The sequence below is a fragment of the Amia ocellicauda genome, chromosome 2 (assembly GCF_036373705.1).
Source record: "Amia ocellicauda isolate fAmiCal2 chromosome 2, fAmiCal2.hap1, whole genome shotgun sequence".
Taxonomy (NCBI): Eukaryota; Metazoa; Chordata; class Actinopteri; order Amiiformes; family Amiidae; genus Amia; species Amia ocellicauda.
This window is the reverse complement of record NC_089851.1, coordinates 39,191,811-39,217,371: the sequence shown is the minus strand read 5'-3', so window position 1 is coordinate 39,217,371 and position 25,561 is coordinate 39,191,811. Positions and strand designations below refer to the sequence as shown.

Here is a 25,561-nt window from a genome sequence, read left to right as displayed (position 1 = left end):
CAAAATTATCAAAATTAGCATGTTCTTTTTAAAGAAACGTAAAATGTCAGTTGAATAAATTAAAATGCAGTGTAGTTGCAGCAGAAATAACAATATGATCATGTATTGAAACATAAAGGGACAAGTTCACTTATTATATGCACATGTTGCAACAATGAATGCTTAAAAGTGAAAATACAAAAATTAAAAACCATAACGGCAGAGGGCGCAGTCGCACCACTTTACAGAGGGAACAAAGCACTTCTGCCCCACCTCGTACAGCAGCAGTGGGTCTGGAGAGACACTTCTCAGAGCCATCAATGCATTGTTTGCACACATCACTCAAGTGTTGCAATAGTGATGAACTGGGCCACTAAACATAAACTGCTCTGTGTACAGTGTCACAGAACCATAACATCATATTTATAATTGTGCAGTTGGCAACACCCCCACCCCCAGCCGGAATAAGGGATTTTGAATAAACCTTTAAAAACACCTCCAAACTACTGAATTGTATTTTTCAATAGAGGGTAGTAAGAGCACAGATCTGTTTTAAATGAGAATAGCAGCACATATTCGCAGTCAATGTTATGATTGCGAGGTCAGTAAGTATAACTAAAGTACATCACACAGCATTTATTTCCAAAGGGGATTTTTATGTTTTGTCACAGGACCAAATTGGAAAGGCGAGGAAGTACCGTGCACTTGGACAGCATTGTGGATTTTGGAAATTGGGAGGACACTGCAGTTATTATTATTATTAATAAAAACAACAATATGTAAACAAGGTGCCCAGTCTATAATAATAATAATAGTCAAGGTTAAACCTCAGTTTTTATTAAAATGAATACATGTGTGTGAATGGGCTCCTTGTTTACATATTGTTGTTTTTATTATGACAGTTCAAATCAAACCACATTCGGGAACGCGTCGACATTTCCACTACGACACGCCAGCTACTACTACCACTACTACCACTACTACTACCACTACTACCACTACTACTACTACCACCACCATAAGCCCTGCTGTCTGTGTGCGCCTCCTCTCACTGTGGCCACACGCCCTCAGGTACAGTGGTGCATTACTACTGTTTACTACGGCTGCTCAGCCTGTGCCATCCCGCCCCCCTTCCGCACTGAACTAATATCCCCCACCGCCCGGGCCCCCGCCCCTCTGCGCAGGCGCGGCAGCGAGCGCCGGGCCCCGCACTCCCTTCAGTTGGCGGGAAAGCGTGACGCGCGGAGGTGGGCGGGGCGCCGCGGCGCAGGGACAGAAAAAAAGCCGCAGTCGTATTAAAAGCCGGCGCGGCGGCCGCTCTGGTTCTCACAGTGCCTGACACCGGCGCACAAGCAGGCGCAGCCGCCGCGCACAGCACACGGGCTACAGGGGCTTTTAAACCCGACACCCGGGGACACGACTCCCCCTCTGGACTATTACTTTCACTTGGCACTTCTCAAGCGGCTGTGTTGATATTCGTGTCGGTTTATTCGCGACAAGCTGCGTTTTGTGTTTCGGGTCTTTAGTCTCTGACTCGGTAAGGCATTTAAATTATTATTATTAATTTTGTTTGTTTGGTTTGCACGGCAATTTTATTTTACAAGCGTTTTTGAATATTGATCGCATTCGTACTTAAAATAAGTGTGTGTGTGTGTGTGTGTGTTATATTGTGTAGTATGCCGTGACCGGGATCATGCGGAAGAAAAGGCAGCGTTTTAAATGCCGGCTGCTCCTGTAACCCACTGACAGCTGCTGTCTTGGCCCGCACTGAGCCGCCCTGCGCCTCGCTCATCTGCGGTCATACTGGAGAGCCGTTTTTCATATCCAGGCTTTAGTTGTGGATTGGTTAGAGATGAATCCAGATCAGTGCAAGCGCCCCAGCTTTGCTTTGAAAGCCGATGCCCAGCACGGGCAGGGAGGAGGTGTGCGTTTACACTAACACGCTTCTTCGTGCTTTCGCAGGCGAGTCACCATGCCGCTCCAGTCCAGCCTCTCGAGTAAAAACTACGACTACGACTACGACTCCATCCAGCCCTACTTCTACGTCGACAACGAGGAGGACTTCTACCACCAGCAGCACAGCCAGCTCCAGCCGCCGGCTCCCAGCGAGGACATCTGGAAGAAATTTGAGCTGCTGCCCACCCCTCCGCTCTCCCCCAGCCGGCGACCCTCTCTCTCCAGCCTCTTCCCGTCCACCGCGGACCAGCTGGAGATGGTCACCGAGTTCCTGGGGGACGACGTGGTCAACCAGAGCTTCATCTGCGACGCGGACTACTCGCAGGCTTTCCTCAAGTCCATCATCATCCAGGACTGCATGTGGAGCGGCTTCTCCGCGGCCGCCAAGCTGGAGAAAGTGGTGTCGGAGCGCCTGGCGTCGCTGCAGGCGGCCAGGAAGGAGGCGTCCGGCGACGGCGTGGGCGGCCGCTTGAATGCGAATTACTTGCAAGATCTGAACACCTCGGCGTCGGATTGCATAGACCCGTCCGTGGTCTTCACTTGCCCGCTGAACGAGCCCCCTAAGCCGGGCAGTGTGACGCTTCCCCCGGGGCTGGCGGAGGATACGCCGCCTAACACTAGCAGCAGCAGCAGCAGCAGCAGCGGCAGCGATTCTGGTGAGTGTTTTACACGGGTCTGTACGTTATAGTGCGGATTACAGGGGTACATTGTAGTAACTTGTCTGATTTGAAATGCATTGTGTTGCATGGGTTGTACGCAGTGCGAGCCGGAGTGCTGAGGGAAAAGAGCGGGCAGGATGCAAATGCGTGTTTGTGAAGTGCTGGTCGGGCGCATATGTTAATGGTAGGAAACCAGTGCCAAATGGGTGATCCTGTAGTGCGGAAAACCCGCAGGCGGCGGCGTCCTTGGAGTTAAGGGTGGAAAGCGTTAAACTGCAAACGGGTCTGCCATGTCATTGGGAGTTGCGTAAGAGTCTCTCTCTCTCTCTCTCTCTCTCTCAGCGCTAGACTAGTCTGGAGGGAAAGGGTAGGGTTCAATGCTACAATGTGCACAGGAAAATCAGCTGATGAGAAGGGAGGGGGCTGGCGGGGCAATGCAGAGATTTGCTTCTATAGCGTAGCCAACGTGCGTCTAGATTTCCTTTTCACTTTTTCATACAGGTTGGGGGCGGGGTGGAGTTTAACTGCTTATTTAATGTGAACCTTTTTTTCTCTCTTCTTGCATGTGTAGAAGACGACAACGAGGAGGAGGAGGAGGATGAGGAGAATGACGAGGAAGACGACGAGGAGATCGACGTGGTGACGGTGGAGAAGAGGCACATCCTGAAGCGGGCCGCGGCGCACCGGCAGCAGCAGCTCGGCCCGCTGGTGCTCAAGCGCTGTCACGTCCCTATCCACCAGCACAACTACGCCGCGCACCCGTCGACGCGCAGCGAGCAGCCCGCCGGCAAGAGGATAAAGTTGGAAAGCAGCGGGAGGGTGCTAAAGCAAATCAGCAACAACCGCAAATGTGCGAGTCCCAGGACATCTGACACAGAGGATAATGACAAGAGACGGACTCACAATGTTCTGGAGCGCCAGAGAAGAAACGAGCTGAAACTGAGCTTTTTTGCATTGCGGGATGAAATCCCTGATGTAGCGAACAATGAAAAAGCCCCCAAGGTTGTAATACTGAAAAAAGCTACAGAGTGCATCCTCAGCATGCAAACCGACGAACAAAGACTCGTTTCATTAAAGGAGCATTTGAGGAAAAAAAGTGAACAGTTGACACACAGACTTGAACAGCTGAGGAATTCTCCTATATAAACCAATAGGATTCTGGACCTTTTTAAGCCTTTTTGTGTGTTTTGTCAACAAAGACTTCTATGTATTATAATATACATGAAATTGCATGCACATGCAAAAAAGTAAAGAACAATATGGGGAGAGGAGTCAAAACTACACAACCTGTGTTGGAATCCTCTAATGGTTCTGACAAAAGCTGAAACTGCCTCAGTTAACATAGAGGGGAGGTTTTTGTTTTTGAATTTGCAAATGTATTTGTATTTAAGTCATTTATTTTTATTAAAAAAACAAACAAAACATAAAAAATGAAGGTTGGTGCCTAATCTGTCTCAAAATATTTTGTATCTTCCCCCCCAATAAGTAATTTGTATATTAATGATTTAACATTTTGAAAGATGTCATTTTTGTATGTAAGCCATGCAGTGTTTCAGTTAAAAACACACAGGTCTGGTTTCAATCAACATGGTTTGTGCCATAAATGTAATGTTTCTGAATTGTTAAATACATTTCTTTATGAACTTGACTGACTTTTTATTGCCCTAAATCTTTTGTTTATCCAGTATTGATTAACCATTTTCCACTGTTTGCAGGTTATTGTTATTAAGTCACAATACCCATACTTAAAGTGCATGATGCATAATCCTGTAAAAGTGCTTAATTTAATGTCCCAGATAAGTATTTGTGCATTTATTTCAATGTAGTTAGCATCAAAAATAGGCAAACTGTATTGCACCTTATTGCATACAAAGAAAACCATCCCAACAATCTGAAGTATTACTGCACTACATTAAATTCAAATGTAGTCAATGCATGTATTCCAAAAGTGAGTTTGTCCTTTTTCTTAACATAGTAGGTGAGTACACAGAGTTTATGAAATACTGTTTGTTAAATTTTTTCAATTTTCACATTACTTTTTAGATTTCTATTATACAATACATAAAAGTAAACTACTATATCCTATACTATAATATGGGTCCTTTAGAAGCATTGGCATCTACAGTAAATCCCTTACTTTATATGGTGATGGTTCAGATTTGTAGCAATTAGGGCTGTAAAACTAAGTTTAAATTTGCAAACCACTTTCAATGTGGCCATTTATACATTCGATTTTTCACTAATTACACCTTTAATATTGTATCACCAATATTTATGGTTACATTTGATCCCATTTTATTATATGGAGTCCTTATGACATATTCACTAAGTCAAACAACATTTATATTCTGTCAATAAAATGAGCCCTTATGCATCTTTACATTTGTTTCAAGAAGTGTTTTTTTCTGAGGTTTCTAAAAAGGTGTGTATGTTTTCCCTTTAATCAAGATTTACCATATAGAATATAGGGACCACAGTTCTAGAATGGACAGTCTGCCTATGTATCACTTTCTACTGTATCCATCCCCCTTTTAATATAAAGTGAAAACGCTCACATGTACCACTGAATATTATGCAATTTCTATACACACTTGACAGTATGACCGTTGTTTGTTATAGTCTATTTATTTCCTACAAAGTGTCATATATTTCCATTAGAAATGTATATTTTTCAAACATCTCTTAAAAAAAACATTGAAACATGATCTAGTCCTGAAATACAGAAATAATAGCTACCGACCATAAGATTCAGCATTATACATTTGTTCCACTTCCATATTGAATGTCTGGAAAGCAACACGCTGCATGAAGTTTACCGTCCTTGAAATGAAATACACTTTTTTTTATATTAGCGATTTTGTGATAATAGGCTACAGGCTTTCTAAAGTATTGTCTGTGAAAGTTGAACCTGTTTCTTCGACGTCGAAAGGAAATTATATTTATTCTGGCATGTGACAATCATAGATCTCACATCTGCTATTCAGTGTTAAGCTATACGTTTCACAGTAATCAAATGACCATCTCCTTCACCTGCCTTTTTGTGGTCTTCCACATCTTGTTAATTTTAATTCCATTTTACCAGCCTACATTATTGACATTGGCATATCCCAGCATCAAATCATGGCCTCTAGTTTTTAACTCTTCAACAAATATCTACATCCAATATGAAAATGATAGAGGGATACTTTCCCTTTTAAGATAATATAAAACAATAATGAAAAACTTTAAATAAGAACCTTCATTCAACAAGAGAGCAATGCACAATACCATAGAGACATTTATAGTTGTGAAGTATATTCTTTCTTTGTATTTTCATTCTAGGTAAACAGCTCTAGACCAAAGACATGTGCATTTCCCTTCCCCCCATGTAAGATATATAATCTCATTCTTCTTCATACATCTGTTATTTTGAAAATGAATTATTGATAATGCCAAGACCATGTTCCATTTTATTATGCCTCAGAGCTCTGAAATCCATTACATGTTTCTTCAAAGAAACCACAACATCATGTTGGGGAGGTTTTTGTTTGCCTTATAGGGTAGTCTGCCTGGGGAGAAAGCAAAGAACCCTACAGCAAGACTGACTTTACAGTCATTAAATCCCCATCTTCTGCATACTTATTTCTTTAACAGTTTGAAAGTGGTTTTCTGTTTCTTTTTCTCTTGAACAACTCAGCATTATCTGATATCACATCCATTCTACCTCCCGAAATATACAAATTCTACCTGATTATTTAAAGATGTTGAATTCAACCTAGCATATTATCATTATGTAACAAAATCTTGACTTTTTTCATCACTTGTTTAGCAGTTTTGTTTCTTCTGTTTACTGCATTACTTTGTGACATATATCATTCTTTCATGTTTTCAGATGCTGAAGAAGTATGCCCCTTTTTGAAGGGTTTTACTAGTCTTGCATTTTTATGCTTGCGTTTCAGCAGGAAATGTGCTCTCACTTTTTAAACCACAGTTTTGTTACTAAACCTCAAAATCATAGCTTAAAAACAAGTATTTTTTCATCTTGAAGATAGCATATGAAGCTGATAAATGATATCACAGAAAACATACTTTCTTTAATGCATTTCATATATGTCTTTGATAATGATAAAATGTTAGCTCATCTGACATAAAATACAATGTCTGAATATATACATACAAATAAAAAGCTCCAAAACTTCAAAAATCACATTCATTAACACATGACATGGACATGAAAATGTTAGCACTGGGGTTTAAAACCAGTTAATATAACTATATAATTATATATACTGTAGACATTTACAGGTAAACGTGTTTTGTGACATGTAAGCGGCAACATTATATAATGTTGAAAGCATCATCTATTTACCATGTTCATCTTTGCTTAGGAGCAGAAGACTTGCTAGTGGTGGGCATACATGTTGTAATATACTTTATTTGAAGACAAAAACATGCTGAGTTCAAGCTTCTGTAAAATGTATCATTAGATAATACATTGTAATCATTGTGGTCATGTTGTGTTGCAGAGTACTGTAATTAAGGTATAGCAAATTTGATTTTATACGTGAAATATTAAAGCTTACAAACACCCTATTTTAACATAGTTCAAGCAGGTGGAATCTTTAGTTTTCTCTAGTCTGAATCAGTGTTCAGCAAATTCTGGAAATATACGATTAGTTATTATTAACTGCTTAACAATGTTTATATATATATATATATATATATATATATATATATATATATATATATATATATATATATATTGTGTAGTACAGATAATTACAGTTAATGTCCATAAGGACTTCCGTCCATCCACCCATTTTTAATAACATGTCATCCAGTACAGGGTCACGATGAAGACTTATTTCATTTAATATATTATCAAAGGCATCTGAATTCACAGAGGGGATATTCCATTACGCATTGAGGTTACAATATCACAGCATCCAGTCTGATATATAAATACAGAAAACCACAAGTTAACCAGTATGCTACACATTAAATTGATGTTGAACACACAATATGAAAAAAAAAAACATTCTAATTTATTGTGTGTTGCTTCTCTGTTTATGTACAGGCTCCACCACTTTTTGCATAATGGACTCATTACACTTTACTGGTTTTGGTCCAGTATACAAATACACAAAAGTAGGAGCAGACAGAGATGAAAAGTGTTGAGTGTAATAAACTGCAAGTTACAGTTGCAGGTTGATATCTATTACAAAAAAAAACCCAACAACAAAGAAACAAGAATGACAACAACTATGTAAATGAATGACATTTGAGGTAATCTTCCATGACATTTATATATCAAATGGTTGAATCACCTAAAGAACCCAAAAGTTATATAAATAAAATGCTTGTGATTATTATATAGTGAATTTCCCTATAATTGTAAACTGCTGTGGTATGGAAAGAGTCCTTACCAACCTTAAACTTTGCATGGTAGTAAATTATAATAAGTTACTTTAATAAATCAGTACATTTTAATATATTCATATTAAAATTCATGCACTCCTGTAGTCGGATAGCATACAAATGTGAATAATGTGAATGATAAGGCCAGCTATGTCATCTGATTTCTTATTACTCAGGGATGTTTATTGAAACCATTTGTTTTGCTAAAAAACAACCAACCAACCAAACAAACAAACAAATAATACAGTATTATTTGTATTTCAGTTGTGGCCAGCTATAATCCCCTGGAGAGGCTCTGGATTTAATCTCTTGTTGGGGTTTATAGTATAATCTTCCCCCTGTCTGTTTTCATTTTGGGGTAATGCTTGAAAATTATGTTTGTTAACATATGTTACCTGTACCAGACTATTTCATGTGGAAGTTTTGATTTCAATTGTTATGGGAAAATAACAATGGCTTTGTCAGTAGTAAGTAAAAAAACGTTATCTATTGTTCAAGCAGCCTCCCTTTGTTATCAATTCATCCTGTTGTGTTGTGTTTACTGTCAAAACAAGATCCATTCCTCACTCTGGAGAATCTACCCTGTTTTCAAGATTTACAGGCGCTTACTGTAAATGCATTTTAGATAACGAGCACACATATATAGTCATCTGTCGTTTTGTGACGCATCACTGGTCACATTCAAAAGCGACACTTTGAATGGGTGTGCTGCAAAAGTCAAATATGTGTGTCCCTAAACAAAACGACGCAGTGAGAACCCATTCATAATTGAGCACTGACGTTGTGCAACACAGTTCCAACTCTGTGCAATTACTCCGCGTCGGTCAAGCAGGTCTATGGCACCGTATTCAACAGTTGCTCCGGCGTTTGTTGCGCACCGCACTCATTTTGCGCACATGGAAGTACGCCGACATGCACGAAACGAGCGATTGTAGGACGTAACGGGACGTATACAGACCTGCTCCCGTCGAGGCGTGCAGCGCGCATAAACCCAAAGCAGCGCAACGAAGCGCAGCCGTGCAGCCCCGGCTCTGATCTCACCCGCGCCGTGACGTCACGCGCGGTCCGTGAGGTAGCAGAGCGTTCCGCGCAGCGCGTGCTCCGAGCACATGGAAAGAGGTCGCGCCGAGCCGAGCCGCGCGCGGGGCTGCGTTCATGTCACTTTCTGCGGCTTTTCCACCGCTTACCTGGGATATAAACGCCGCAGCGAGATGTGGGACAAGTCGAAGAAAGGGTAAGTCCTTGCATTCTTCCACCCCCTCCCCCCCTTCTCCGAGGCTTGGCTTTCTGATGCCCAGGGATGCAGACAGAATGCTTCAAATGCAACGAGTTTGCACGGCGACGTCATTGTAAACCACACACGGTTGGGTATTTTTACATGTAAATGGGGTTTTCTGCTGTAAAGTTGGATTTGGGTGCATGGTTTGAATGTGCTTACTGTGTGGGCATACTACTATAATACTAATAAAAACCATAAACTAAGCAGTTTTATTATTAATATTGCTTATGATAATCCTACCCAGGTAGTGGCCTTGATTTATAAACACGTTTCAGGTTCTTTGCTTTCATTATGCCCATCCCCCCCCCCGTCCTACGTCAACTGTTTCGTTTATTTTAGCGTATTATTTAGTAGTAGTGGTTATATTATGTATCATATGAGTCATTATTGGTATTAACAGCAGGTGATCTTTTCTTCCATCTGACTTTACTTAAGTATCATTGCAGTCTGCTTCCTGAAATATAGGTTACAAATCAAACCAAAGTACTGTAGTACCTCTCCTTGCAGTTCTAGATACAGTAACAGTTTTCAGAAGCAGGATCTGTTTTCACATATAATGTAGTACACATGAGATTAAATCACGTCGTTATGAGTAGTCCTAGTCTATGTAGTAAAGTGAAAAGTCTGATGGTGAAGATGTCCCATTACCATAGATGCGACATATAGCTACTAGTTCCATAACCTATACTAGATACAGGTGTTATGTTCTAGTTTCATTTCAAGATGGAAAACAAACACAACAAAAGGAAACCCTGCACGGAGTCTCACCTTTTATGTTTGATTTTTATGTATGTATTGATTTCTTTGATCTATTTGAGAATGTGGCTTTCACTTTTATAATTCTAGAAAGGTTCTTTTTACTTATTTCCTATATATAGGGTATGATTCTCAGTTTAGCCAAGGTTAGGTTGAGAAATGCCTATTCAGCTAATATCTGACAATGTGATCAAATTATTCTGTGTTAGACCGTTCATATTTACCAATACATATTCATTTGCTGAAAGGGACCTATAATAATTGAATGGAAGTAGTGTGGAATTGTATATTGGACAAGAAGCAAATGGCCAAATCTGCAGGTGCCAGACATTGAAACATTGTTACTGAGAAACAATTTGTGTTACTTTATAGACATGTTCAGTGTGATATGTTATGATCAATTGTTAATTATATAATAATAATAATCATATATTGGTGTTTTAAAATGCCTTTCATCCCAAATTAAAACAAGATGCTTTAAAAGTTGGATCCCAAAGTGCTTTCTGCCATTTCACCACAGGAGATAAGCCAGAGAAGAGAGGAACATCTTATCCAGTTTAACTAGAGGGGGAAGATTTGGGAAAAGCCTGAAGTAGATTTGATCTTGGGCCTGCAATTTGCACTTCTAAACTGCCCTGCAGGACTTAGGAGTTAAGAGTCTTTCTTACAGGTTGATGGCAGTACATGTTCTCCTGTGCATTACTAAAGTCCCCTAGCTGGAAGTGCCAGTATGATGTTTGATAAAGGTTGAAGGATGAAGGGTTTGCTATCTAGGTATTTCTTACAGCTCTCTCTGCACCTGTCAGATATCTGAGTCTGAGTGAGTACTTCAGGCCATTTGTGAAGAGGACCACTCTTGTTTCCATGTGGTGTTATCCTGCAGCATGCTACTTTATTTTGTGCCACTATGGAGAATATTGTATTTTGGGAGTTTTCATTAAGTATAGGCTACCACTACATCTTTCTTTATGTCTTTCTCTCTCAGTAAGAGATGCATAACTTTATTTGTTTCTCATTATATTAAATTGTCAATCAGCAGATGCTTTAACCAAGTAGATAAAAAAATGCTGCTACAGGCCTCGATTTTGTATCAAATCCAATAGACACGGTATCTTGATTAGGGTGACACAGTGAGTCAGTGGCAAATCTAGGGTTTCAACCTCCTGGTAAGAAGCTCTTTCCCTTAACCAGTGATCCATCTACCCAGCTATTTCAGGTGTAGGTCAGCAAAGCAATGTTTGTTAATGTCGGTGTAAAATTATAATATTTGTTTTTGTAAGCATGAAAAATCATCTGAAATAGTTCATATGTAACATACTGAAAGGGATAAGTAGAACCACTGCCAAATCAATAATTACCAATATAAAAACTAGTTTTTCCTGTTCCTTTACTACAGGTAGCTTAAAAATATTCTTCTACACTTTTGATGTCCCATGCTCAATACACTCTTCTTCCCAAGAACATACAGTAATCATAACAAGATTGTAATTATGTATTGATATGAAGATTGTTTAAATATATATTTTTAAGACCTAGCAATACTATTGACATTAAATTATGTTTGTTGGATGCTCTTCCTACCCACATCCATTTGAATTAAACTGTGTAGGCAATATGGCACTTGTTTTCTTGTTGTTGTTTTGTTAAATTGTTGTTTTAAATGTCAGGTATTTTATCTTTAAACTCCCAAGTTCGGAAACACATTTTTTCAATGGGAGTGATAAAGAAAAAGTATGTGTCCTTTGGCAATGTTTAATCTGCTTCAATACCAGAGCATACAAATCACCTCTTGTTTATACATCTGCTTTCTTAACTCATTTCAGTCAATTTTCGTCGGTTTTCTCTTGGCTGAATCAGTTTTCAGTAAACAGTGAAAGGATTTAATTGATAAATAAGCAAAGTAAGCTGAGTTATCTTACCTGAAATCTCTGTGAAATACAGCACATATAATAGAACAAAAATATACACGGAGTAAACTAACAAGAAGAATACATACAGAACATTATACATGAGACAGTTACATTAATATCAGTCTTGTATTAATGGATTTTTTATTATAATCTTGAATAGACTAGTAAGTGGGATATCTTTAGAGCATGTAGCCTGTTTGTTTACAAATATGAAATAACACAAAATGTAGCATTACAAACTATAAATACTTGTCACATTGTGAAGTTAAGTAAAAAAGCTGTACTACCAGGTATCACCCAATCTGTTGTCAGGGAAACATTGGAACTGAATTAAGAAATTCAAATATGACAGGAGAGTATTTATTGAGGATACAAAACAGCACCGATATCTTCAGCTAAGCTTGACTATTCTTCAGTTTCATTATTTGAATACTTTCAGGGTGAGGCAGTTTATTCTGTGTTTTAATATTCACGCAAAAGAGAAAGTGTTGGTACAGAGAGGTAATATTGTCCCTGTGGTTTCTTTTAAAACACAAAAAATACATTTGACATTACCTTTACTGCTAGCCTACGATTGTTTTTTTTATTTTACGTCTACTTAAATAATTATATTCATATTTATTGAAATGATAAAAATAATGAAACAAAAAAATACAATTACTGTTGTAATTAATTTGGCTCCATGCATTGTGTATTGAGATCTGTGAGTCCTACTAGTTATTGTTCTAAACCAGCCTGGGTGTGTCAGCCCTCTTGAAGTCTATACAAGCAGAAGTATGCATTATGCTGCGGGATATAGGCTAATGTACAGTTATTTTTCAGTATTCCGGAGAGTTTTGAGGTGGGGTGATGTGCGTCAGTTGAAGTGATACAAAGACAAAACAAATGCAAATATTCCTAAAAAGCTAACAAAGTAGGCCACATTTGTTTCCAATTAAGTAGGGTCTTTGTGAAAGTTTATGAATCCATGTAAGCTAATGCTCAGTTAACAAAGTTTCATTATATAATGTTTTACAAAAGTCAACTTTCTATTGTTTATTCTGCCACCAGACAATAGGGAAAACATAAACAAAAACAGGAAACGCATATTGAACAGACAAATTGTATAATGCATATTAGAGTATTTCATTGTCTGTATTCCTCTTATTCAGTATTGCCGTGACACAACATTGTAAATGATCCGAAATATTGTAGCGATTTGTTTAAATTACATTCCTTGAATGTATCACCTATTGTCTACCCATGAAGATAATACAGACAGTACTTTATTCCTAGAGGAATAATTAACTAATTTCCAATACTGAGTACTTGTATTTAATACCAAACAATATCATCTTGCATACCATCCACAAATATTGTACAAGTCATATACACTACATGGCTAAAAGTATGTGGACATCTCATTCCAAAATCATGGGCATTAATATGGAGTCGGTCTCCCCTTTGCTCCTATAACAGCCTCCACTCTTCTGGGAAGGCTTTCCACTAGATGTTGGAACATAACTGCAGGGATTTGCTTCCATTCAGCCACAAGAGTATTAGTGAGGTCGTTCCCTGATGTTGGGCGATCAGGTCTGGCTCACAGTCGGCAGTCCAATTCATCCCAAAGGTGTCAGATGGGGTTTTGGTCAGGTCTCTGTGCAGGCCAGTCAAGTTCTTCCACACTGATCTCGACAAACCATTTTTGTATGGACCTCGATTTGTGCACGGGTGCATTGTCATGCCAAAACAGGAAAGGACCTCCCCAAACTGTTGCCACAAAGTTGGAAGTGCAAAATCGTCTAGAATGTCATTGTATGCTGTAGCGTTAAGATTTCCCTTCAGTGGAACTAAGGGGCCGAGCCTGAACCATGAAAAACAGCCCCAGACCATCATTCCTCCTCCACCGAACTTTACAGTTGGCACTATGCATTCGGGCAGGTAGCGTTCAATGGCATCCGCCAAACCCAGATTTGTCCGTCGGTCTGCCAGATGTTGAAGCATGATTCATCACTCAAGAGAACGCGTTCCCACTGATACAGAGTCCAATGGCAGTGAGATTTACACCCCTCCAGCCAATGCTTGGTATTGCATATGGAGATCCAAGGCTTGTGTGTGGCTGCTCGGCCATGGAAACCCCATTCATGAAGCTCACAGTTATCGTGCTGACGTTGCTTCCAGAGGCAGTTTGGAACGCGTTAGTGATTGTTGCAACCAATGACAGATGATTTGTACGTACTACGCGCTTGAGCACTCGGCAGACCTGTTCTGTGAGCTTGTGTGGCCTTCCACTTCGCAGCTGAGCAGTTCTTGCTCCTAGATGTTTGCACTTCACAATAACAGCACTTACAGTTGGCCAGGCAGCTCTAGCAGGGCATAAATTTGACTTGTTGGAAAGGTGGCATCCTATGACAGTGCCATTTTGAAAGTCACTGAGCTCTTCAGTACAGCCCATTCTACTGCCAATGTTTGTCTAAGGAGATTGCATGGCTGTGTGCTTGATTTATACACCTGTCAGCAATGGGTGTGGCTGAAATAGCCAAATCCACTAATTAGAAGGGTGTCCACATACATTTGGCCATGTAGTGTATGTTAACTTCCAATGTAACACACAATAGGATTATAACTGAATATGACATTTGCCATGTGGACAATACAGTGGATACATTACCCTGCTTTGGTGAAGTGTCAGTAGTAGTCTCTACCGTATCTCAGTACATTGTCAGTGCTCGCAGAGACCAACTTCATGGTTCTTAGGAGATTACACCTAGTACACTGATATGATATAATAATATTGTGGTATTATGAAATGTTTTGGAGTATACTACTATTATATAATGATTAAGTACAATCACCAGCAGGTTAGAAATGTTTTATTTCGATTTTGTATGTAGTCTTGATATACCCTTTAAAAAGAATGTAAGGGAAGTTCAAGCAGTCAGTGAACATGTATTTGTTTTTGTGTTTCTGTATTATTTTTTCTGTAATCTGAGAGGAATGATTTTTCTGAGGAACACGTTTGAGAACCAGGGTCTTAACTGACAAGCACTGTTTTTTACACTTTGAGTACCTTACTGCCTAATCAAATCTGTTACCCAGAACAGATTTAGAACATTTTGAAAAACACCTTTAATGAGCACATTATTTATGCAGTGTCTAGGTAACTTGAGGGGTGGGAATCTAAATATCTCTGGGCAATTCTGTTTTCCATTTGTCAGCATTGTCAGGGCATCACACAGTGGTTGCCTAGTTATTAAGTATATAGTGTGCTCATGTTTTTTTAGGTACAGATGGTAATGCTTTTGCTTCACAGAAGATTAGTAAGTCTTTTAGAGAAATCACATACCTATTGTTATCAAAGAGGCTCTACTGTAAGGATGTGGGATGACACAAAGTAAAACGGAATGATACAATGTTTTGAGGTATCGATCCACATCTTCATAAATTGCAAAGTAGTGTCTCATCATCAATTAAGGATGAATAAGAATATTTTTTTCAGGATTGGTGATAGTGAGAGAATTTATCAAGTCTCTTATCTTGTATTAAGTATTTTTTTAACTTTCTGCTGCAGTAGAGCAATTATTTAGAAATGAGAAGAGGATTGATCACAGAGATCTTATACAGACTCTACTAAAGAGCCTTATACAGTAAGTGCTTTTCAGTCCTCTCAGCACTACAGTGTGTTTTAACAACCACATAGTTTCCTTATGACATATTTTTCCTACCGTAGTCATGCTTCCATACGCGGATGGGCTTTTCTGTAACAAAGCTTCAAGGAAGTTGCTTTCCGGAATGTTGACCAAGGGTGTCCTCTTGCCAAGTATTTTCCACATATAAGGTTTTCAGTTCTGGGATATGGGCTAGGGCACCATGGGCAACATATAATATGATGGAAAGTAAGGAGTGTCTCTGATTTGAACAAAACAAGGAGATAGATACACCCTTCCGCTTTTGAGGAAATCTATCAGTGCTTTATCAGAGCCAGAGCAGAAAATAGAGTCTGGACCATCGGCAATGATGCATGGAATTGCTTAACAGCTGTTTGGGAAATCATATTAAGTTTAAACTTGTGCGTAGCTGTTCAGGGGTGGGATCAAAACTTGTGCTGATAATGGTCCAAGAAAAGCATCCGTGTTTTGAAAAGAGTTTGAATTTCATCAGTTCCTAACTAAATGTCTCTTTTACTAAAGTATGTTATTGATTTTGAACCCCTTAGTACACAAGTCTGATTTAATTCTGTGATATTGTAATTTGCAGTTCTAGATAATAGGCAGACATTTCAAAGGATGAGTGTTTCTCAGATGTCTGTTTCTCTTTTCAAGATTGTTTGAAATTATCTACAAATGTTATACATTAAGTGCATCCACTTGCGGGCCACGACCACCTCCCCCACCCCCCAAAATTAAAACAAAATTAAGAATAAAGTAGTATATTTATGCATACATAACTGCATATTTTGTATACATGTGTTACTTCCTTAATACATTGTTGATATGTATGTATTGCATTATAGTGTTTTTTTTTAAATGAAAATTTAGTATTTGTGGCTTGTAACTGTGGTAAAATGGGTCTTGCGGCCCAGGCAGTAATTTGACACCTGGACTTCTGGCCCACTGATTAAGTTAGGTTGCCCATCACTGATCTAAGCCCATGAAAACAAAAACATTTAAAGTGTCATTAGACAATTATTATTTTATGTATAACATAGTAGCCTATAATTTTCTATAAAAAATATTTAATTGAACTTGAAATGTGTATTATTATTTTGATATGCTTTATGGTGCAAATTCATTTTATGTCTTCAGTGTAAGACAGAATCCACTGTCAATTTTTCTTGCATTTTATGGTTTGTGATTTTTTTATTTATTTGTAAAACAAGGAAACTTCCTGCAAATTTCAAAAGCCTAGTTTAAAATTGTTAACATACAACATACAATTTTCACTTAATATACTTGCATTATTAGAGCCACATCTGTTATGTTTTGCAAATGCTGTCTTAACATAATCACCATAGGATTGTATGATGCATATCACAGATAATTATTAAATGGAATGTTGTCAAGAAACCACCAAAGTCTCATTTGTCTTAAAAGTTTAAGAGGGAAGAACCACATTTGGTACCAGCTGTCTAATGGTTAAGCACTGCCAATCAACATGACTGCCATGTGCTCTAACAGGTTTGTGAAGAGGAACGTCAAATGTTATGACCTTGTCTGAAGCTTTAAGTCAGATGTTCAGTTCCTATTGAAAGACCTTGGAGGTAAAAGGTCTTAAATAACCTTTCATTGGCAGGTCTCTCTAGAGTGAATATAAAGTAGAAAAAGAAAAATGGTATATATTGAACAGCTGTTTAATATTTGTCTCTGTAGTAAATATAAGGTTTGACCACAAAAAAAGCAAAACTGAAATCAGGTTCTGTGTTGGTGCATTGTACATTTTGAAATGTTAATTTCTCACTGGAATTCTTTTCTCCTTATTCTCAGAAGATGAAGAAGGTGGGGAGCAGTGCTTTTCAAGAATGAGGGATTTACAAAACCACCAAAGGAACAGCTGGAGTATGCTGAGCAGTCTGAAGGCAGCTTTGAAACAACTCGGATGGAAAACTATAAGAAGAATTTGTTTTCTTCAGTGAACTGCAGTGGTGGGTGTAAATGTCTTTACCCTGCATTGATTTGAGAGTATTTATCTCTCTCAACACAGCATCATGGAGATACCACTAATATATTTCCTTTGGAGGAAGCGCATGTTATTATAGTCCCTTGCCTGAAGAATCACTACAGGTTTACAACTCTCAGCCCTTTTGTTGCAGGTACGGATAGCTTCTTATTGTATCCTGGATCTATACTGTCATTTGCAATGTTGCCAGCACTTCTTTAGTTACAGCCTGTTGTAATTCACGCACCAAAAGTGTGACTTTCTCTCATTCTGTAGTTTTACTGTGGTATTTCAGAGCTGATTTGAACATGATCCGTACCATTCTCACTTATTGCCTATACCTTTAATCAAATTTGATATGTATCTTGATTTTATATGTAGACAAACTTACACTATACAATTGATAAATAAGTATAGTTTAATTAACAATATCTACTAAACAAACAAATGAATTAATTATATTGTGTGAATACAGTGTGAATACAACTATATATATATATATATATATATACAAAATGGGGCTGTATTCTCAAGCATTTGAATGGGGCATTTGAGAAAAATGTATGACCTTGTCTAATGTTTTCTTCAACTATTGATTCTGAAAAAGTAGAATTTGGGTATTCAGAGTAATTCTAATAAACTTCTCCTGTTTTGTTTATAATTTCTGTTATTATAAACTCGAATAAACATCTTAAATATGTACACTGATACACACATTTCTTAATTCATACATCATTCTCATTGTCAGAAATCTCATCACTTTTAATTATAGTTTAATATCTTCAGTATCATTCTTCTGATTGCCATAATGGATTCTGAAATGTATTTTGATCTTTTTAGCATTTTGCAAATTTCTGAACTGTTATGTAGATGATTCAGGATCAATATGGGTTGGCCTCAGACAGACAATATGAAATGGGCAGAGGAATCTCCAGTAAAAGTAAACAAGTGGAACTTTTATTCACTAATTACATATCTAAGGATGAAGAATAGGGTTGTACAACTACCAAAAAGCACTCATATACCACAGTACATTTTATGATCATTCACTGCTTTCTCCTGTAATAATTGACTTAAATAAGGAACAGAAAAAGCATTTTGAACTTTGTGAACAGAGAACAAATGTGAAGTCTCAATTCAAATTCCACATTCCACAAAACTATTATCGTAACAATTTCAATGTTTGAGAATAATGTCCAGCATTTGAAGTGTAATCATTGCCGCTGAAAACTTTTTTCTTTAAGTTAATTTGGGTATTTGCCTCAACAGCATTTTCTATAATATAAAAAATATTGGAATGACTATTGAATAAAGGAAGAAAGGTCACCAATAAAACAATCCTACATTGCTAACAGTGTAATTTACAGACCAGCTATGTCTTTAAAAACAAAAAAAACATAAACTCATCACAATCTGTCATTTCTGTGCTGACTCACATTGCAGTGGGCAGGGCAGTGTAAGTACATTTGTCTGAGTAAAAGTGGTTTGTGATGCCTGTGGTTGACTTGATGAGTAGGTCCCTGGTGTTTTGATTGTAAATTGAAACAGCTGCTGAAAGACCGGGATTTTTTTGTTCTGGCTGGAAGCATAGGTGTCACTGAGCAAGCAGCTCCTGGTGACCCGATCAAATGTGTTTTGTATTCGGTGGATTAAAGGAAACTCTCCGCTGAGATTGGAACTATAATGCCCAAAGGCCTGTTGTGAGGGTTGCTACAACATGTTTTCATGAAAGAGAAAAAATGTTGGCACATTGCAGGAATATTACTGTGGTGACGAATGGCTTCTCCTCAAACACAGTCTGTAATCCTGTGCCGGCCGCACATACGCACAGAGAGTGGGGGGCTTGCTCAGGCTTTTCCTTTGTTCTCTGCGAGTCAGTTCAATGAGGAAACTCAGCAGTTGATGAAAAATAATAAAAAGAGGGCTGTAGGCTTTAAATGTCAGAAGCTCATTGGGTGGGATTTCTGTCGTCTCGATTCTCGACATTTTGAGAGATCCTGACATCCTGTACTTGCAGTAAAAGATTTGTTTTAAACTTTTGAGGAAGAATTGAGTTGGGAAGCATTTTTTAATTTTTGAGTAATGCAAGTTATTATAATTATGTTTTTATCTCATGCATCTTCACATGCTTTGAGAACACATGCTTAAATATCACTTTGTGTGTAACGTATTCAGCTTATTTATCAAAGATACCAAAAAAGCTATACAATACAAAAACTAAAGCATATTTGAAATAATGTTGTACTAAATCATTTTTACTGACTTGCCTACCTACCTATCTTTCCATATTTGTAGTATTATTCTTAAGAAATAAGTATTTTTTATGGTATTTAGTTTTGTTTCTGTTATCTTAACTGAGAGTTAAGAGTGAAAATTAATGGATCAGTATTTGTTAGTGTTGCAGTTTACAACCTAATTTAGTTATCAGCCATTGTGAAATCATTTATTAACCATATACCAATGTAAACAATATATTGACATCAATACCTTTTAATTTTTCACACAAGATACCATAACTGATTATAATACTAAAGCAAAAAAGGCATCAGTTAAGTTTTAATTTAACTTATGATAAAATTAACAATACACTCTCTAATAAAAATAGCTCTGATTATAAAATATATACCAAATCAAATGTGTTCTCATTCAAATAATGTAAAGCATAATTAGCATAACACTAAGTATAACACTAATTATAGGCTACAATATAAACTTAAAAATATAATATTTAAAACTATAAAAATAAGCATCTTTATAAAATCCAGAAACGTAGTACATTGAATTTTGTCAGTATTTGAAAACTGGTACACTTATAATAATAATAGGCATTCCATGTTCATTGTATACTGGATACAACAATTCAGACTTAACCAATGATGCGACTGAAATTTTATTTTCCATTGTATCCTATAGAAGGAGGATAATTTTAGTGTGGCTTTTGTTTTGTTGTGAACGATTTGCACTGCTGCTTTTAGCAAGCCTAACCGAATAGTAAAATGTAACAAGTTTGTGGTATTTGGACAGAATGCCATTTCAGCAATGCATAGTTTGCAAATAGTTTTGGTTTTATTAAAGCAAAGTCCGTTCCCATCAAAACAATTTCCAAGAACATAACAAGCATCACTTTTCCATTCTTCCTTTGCTTTTCCCCAGAACCCTGCCCTAATAGTTACTGTATATACCTATACAAATAAGGAAGTACATTTTCACAGTTGTCTTGAGTGGTGACTTGTTGCCACGTACAGCCTGAATCATTTTGTGTTTTCCTGACCAGACACTGTTGTGGTTCCACATTGTAAACTGTTGTTTGACTTCCACATGGATGTAATTACTGAGCTGTTTGCTCAGCTGTGGCAGTTAAGTAAAGTTAAAGTGGATGGTATACTGTATATAGTGTTCAGCTTCAAGTACCACTGAGTTTACTTTCCATACATGATGAGGAAGCATTCACTCACACAATGGATACATTAGCAATGCAAACATAAGCTACTGTATAGACAAGATGCAACTAGATTTGAATGAAAAACATTGAAATACAGTTTAAAGCAGACACTGCAAATAAACTAGACCTTTGTTAGTAGCAACATATGTTGTCCCTTGTCCTGTGTTGCTGTTAAGTGTCGTTGATATTACCAGAGGTGTCATCTGACCAAAGGCAACACGCTTTTTTCTGAAAACTTAGCATGTGCAGCACACACCAGTGACAGTAACATTTTAAAGTACACACCTATATTTGTTTAAATAACAGATCTTTTACAAGGCCAAATGTTTATTAAAGGTCTGCATACCATCAGCATTGTACACTTGTAAACTTCAGTATGGTATGCGTTTGTAGCGTACATTGCAACAAACCATTATTACCATGAAGTCAACCATCAAACATGACAGAAACAACCTTTTATATTCATTCTATTATATTTATTCAGTTAGAACTACATTCACTTGTGAATTAAGATGAAATAGGAGTCCAAGAAAACTAAAAATAAATATTAATAACATGTTTCATACTATTAATAAAATACCTATAAAGAAATAAGAAATGTTTGCTCTGCTTCTGGTTTGCCACAATTTTGAGTTGAAGGTGTCTTTCAATATCAAAATCTTCCTGTCTCTTTATTATCCCCTAGATAGTAATATGTTTTACCCAAACAAGCTTGTTTATTTAGCCATTGCAGCAGTTGCAGTGCTCAGTAAGTCCTTGTTAGTTAAGTCTGCGAATGTGATCAAATCTTCATCCACAGCTTTGTTACGTTGACATGGAGCAACCAGGCATCCCAATATAAATCTCATCTGTCAGTTGAAAATATCTTCATGAATACATTAATTTGATTCAACTATTAAAAATACATTTAGCTGGTCCTGGTTAGATGAAGAAGTTGAAGTTTATTTACCAAACAGGTAAGGCAAGGCAACTCACATTAAAATCGTTGACTGCATTAAGAAAAATCAACAGCCCTAGTTACACCACTTGCAAATCACTTTACAACTTGCTACACTACGCAGTGCAAGGAAGGTCTCATACTCACAATTGATCAGGTATGATTATTGATATCATTATTGATATAATGTATGTTCAGGTCTAGGCTTACATTGAATGGTACAATTATGAATGGAATCAAAATGTAGGTCTTAAATTCTAATCTAGATGTAACAACATTCGCTAAATTTGATTTGCTTAAACTTTAAGTATATAATGTATTAACATGAAAAATATTCATTATTAAATATTTTATTTGGTCTTCTATCTATTTTTTCATTTCTTGGGATCCATTCGATAGCTTACTTCGATGCGTCTTTGGTCTGTTCTTCTTGCCCATTACCATTTTAACATTTTCACTTTTTCAATGATTTCACATATTTGTGTTTGTTCCTGGATCCATTTATTTATTTTTCTATCTCTTGTTATTCCAAGCATACACCTGTCCATGCTTCTTTGCGTTGTTTGCAGTTTCTGTAACATTTTTGCGTTTAGTGACCAGTTTTCACAGCCATAGGTGAGCCATGGTAGTATGCATTAATCAAATACTTTTCTCTTCAGGCAAATAGGCATCGTGCTGTTTCTTCCAAATGCACTCCATCCCATTTTCACTCTTCTTTTGATATCTTCCATAATATCATCTGCATTGATTTGTTTTCCAAGGTAGATATAACTTTTGACCATTTCAAGTATCTGTTGATTTACAAAAATTCTTAGATTAAACAAAGCTGTTAAACATGACTTTTGTTTTACTTGTGTAAATTAAAGTCCTGTTTTCTTGGTTGCATCTGATAGTTCTTGAATTTGAAGTTCTTCAAGTGTTTTTCCTAATTTCAGCAAATTGTAAGTTGTTCAAATAAGCATTTAACTTATTCCTTTTTTGAACACTTCTTCAAGAGTTACCGTGCAGAGGTTTGAAGAGTTTTGGAGAGAATGTGATTCCTTGACATACTCCTTTTCAGATTATGATATTGCTAGTGTCGTGGTTGAGTGAGATTGTTGATGTTGCATTGTTGATTTCTTAGAGCCCTTATGACTTATTGAATCAAATGCATTTTCGGCATCGATAAAAGCCAGGCACAGAGGAATCTCCTATTTTCTGCATATTTCCAATACTTTTTGGACAACTTGTACATGATTCGTATACAATATATCGGAATCAGATCAGATGCTTTGCTTGTGTGACCTGGAAAAGGCCTTCATCCAGCAGTGGATCAATGAAGCCTGATGATGATGATGATAACCTTTACCTTTCAGTAGTCAGAGAATGACAAACTCTGTTTAGATTATTATTATTATTGTTAGTTTCCCCATGTTTGTGGTACTAAACTTCCAATTCCCAAGGTTTTCTGCCGTGTAATACAATTTATATTTAAACACAGTCTACTACTGTGTGCAACTCTTGCATGTTTTATGTTCGTCTTGTAGTTGAGCCAAGTAAGCCTGAGTATATTTTACTTTCCAGGGAAGGCATGTTTAAAATTGTGCAAATATTAGACGGGACACAAGATCCCCACAGTGGAGGAGTTATGCTTTGGCAGCTTCTCACAACCCAGAATGGCCTCCAGTAGAAAGCAACTGCTCTGTAGTAGCCTTTCTGAAACCTTACGGCATGCCATGATGCCTGACCTTATTTAAAGCAATCTCTCATGACAGTCAGATGACAGAGAATACTGCAGATGCGTAGTCTCTTGGACGGTAGAAATGAATGAGTAATCACTTTTAATAATTTTTTCTCTTTCTGTCTAAAGTCAGGCACAGTGTCAGCAGGTGTTACAAGATCTATCTCTCACACCACTGTAAGCACACATCGGTTTGGATGGGAGCCTGGCATGTCATTCAGGCCTCGGCTCCCTGTCAAGACAGATTGCAGAAGTATGCTGAGTGAGGTGGACCTCACTGCTCTGTAGTGCCATCTCAACCTTGCCCTGGGGATGACATGATAGTTCAGACTATATCAAAACTCTGCCACTTGTCTTAAGCGTTCCCATAGGGTGCCAAGACCGTAATGAACTCTGAGGTTCTTTCCCAAGGTATTGACACGACAGCCACAAAGGGATACATTAAAAACACTGCACTTGTATTGCTTGTGACAGAAGTCATCACCAGAGGCAGAGGTGAAAGTGAAAACACTAGTGATTTAGCTCCTTGCTTTAAATATATATTTTTTCTCTTCCCCTGTTCCTACCATTCAGCATGTTAATAAAAATACAGTATCCCCTATCTTGGGCCACATTCCCTCATTAAGGCTAAATGCATTTACAGTGTAACTGACCTGACTTCCTTTTCTTCTTCACTTTGACTAGTGGACTAGGGACACAATGGCTTGCTCCTCTTCTGAAGCGCCGCGTGTCCCCGGGGAGAGTTTGATTGCCTCTGTGGTTCTATGTAAAGCAATAGGAGATTGCTAACCATCTGGTGAAAATGATACTAGACTGCTGATTCATACCATTAAAAAAAGTGTCCCCCCCACAAAGATTGCCACAGGGTGCTGCTTCTGGTGGTTGTAAAGCTAGCCTTTTTTTTGTAAAGACCCTTGTGTCTTTATGTAACAAAAATAAAGTGGGGAAAAAAAAAAAAAAAACAAGACTGGAAAAACCCCCTTGCCACACTAACCACACACACACACACATACACACCCACACACATACACACACATACACACACAGTTAGTTTTAATGATCAGTTTTTATTAATCTAAATTAATAACCAAGTAAAGTTGTTATAAATAAAGAGTGTATATACTTTTTAACTGTTAATGGTTTAGATTTTCCTCTCCTTTTCCTTCATGGTTTGAAAAAGTCTTTCAAGGGATAATAACTCTTCTGTTACATATTTATTCTCCAAACTTAATGTCTTATTACACTCACAGTGACAGTCTCTTGCTTGATGTAGAATTCAAAAGAAACTAAGATGGTTAGATACTGCAGCATAAGGAAAAGCAAACTAACAACTGATAACCTTTCTCCTTTCGCTAACCTTGGAAATTGTTTGCTAGTTCTGAAAATTCACCCGTGTGCCAAACTTCGATAAATGACAGAGTGAACTTTGAACTAGTCAGTTAAGTTAACAACTCTGTTCTTCATGTGTTTTACAATAAAAATGCAGGTCTTATTTTGTCCTCATTTATACTGCTCGTCTGCTTTGATTGAACAAGACTTGGAAAAAAAAATTGGATGGGATGAATAAATATAAATCAAATGCTGAAAGTTCACATCCCAGATTGTGTTTTGATCATTTTAAGACATGTTATGTGACTCAGTTGAGAGTTTGACACGCTTGTAGTAGGTAGGGTCAGACACTTTCTTTTCTTTTCATTGACAAGTGGTCATTTATTTTGACTGAACAGATGGACCCACACAGGCTTATGCACTTCCCTACCTCGGAATGTCATTGTCCCTTTTTCATTAACAGCTACATGCAGTGTCATTTGGCATATGTATTTTCTCCCTTTTAAAGCTGTAAGTAGCTCTTTAAAAGCTAGCAAACCTGTCACACCTGCAAGGACAGAACT

At 37.6% G+C, this 25,561-nt stretch overlaps 1 protein-coding gene and 1 long non-coding RNA gene across 4 annotated transcripts in view; both read left to right on the top strand.

The window, feature by feature from the left end:
* Positions 1 to 1,265: 1,265 nt before the first annotated feature.
* Positions 1,266 to 4,242, top strand: LOC136771223 (transcriptional regulator Myc). The gene is made up of 3 exons (XM_066723453.1): positions 1,266 to 1,516; positions 1,942 to 2,591; positions 3,166 to 4,242. Exons 2-3 carry the CDS (start codon positions 1,952 to 1,954, stop codon positions 3,738 to 3,740), a joined length of 1,215 nt encoding a protein of 404 aa, XP_066579550.1. The 5' UTR covers positions 1,266 to 1,516; positions 1,942 to 1,951; the 3' UTR covers positions 3,741 to 4,242.
* Positions 4,243 to 8,219: 3,977 nt separating this feature from the next.
* Positions 8,220 to 25,561, top strand: part of LOC136771202 (uncharacterized) — a 124,724-nt gene continuing 107,382 nt past the window's right edge. The window contains exons 1-2 of one of the 3 annotated variants that reach the window (XR_010822303.1): positions 8,220 to 9,225; positions 17,399 to 18,270. This is a non-coding gene — a long non-coding RNA (uncharacterized LOC136771202). Of the gene's footprint in view, positions 9,226 to 17,398; positions 18,271 to 25,561 lie in introns of those variants that run through there. The other 2 variants (XR_010822305.1, XR_010822304.1) reach the window with 2 other exon arrangements.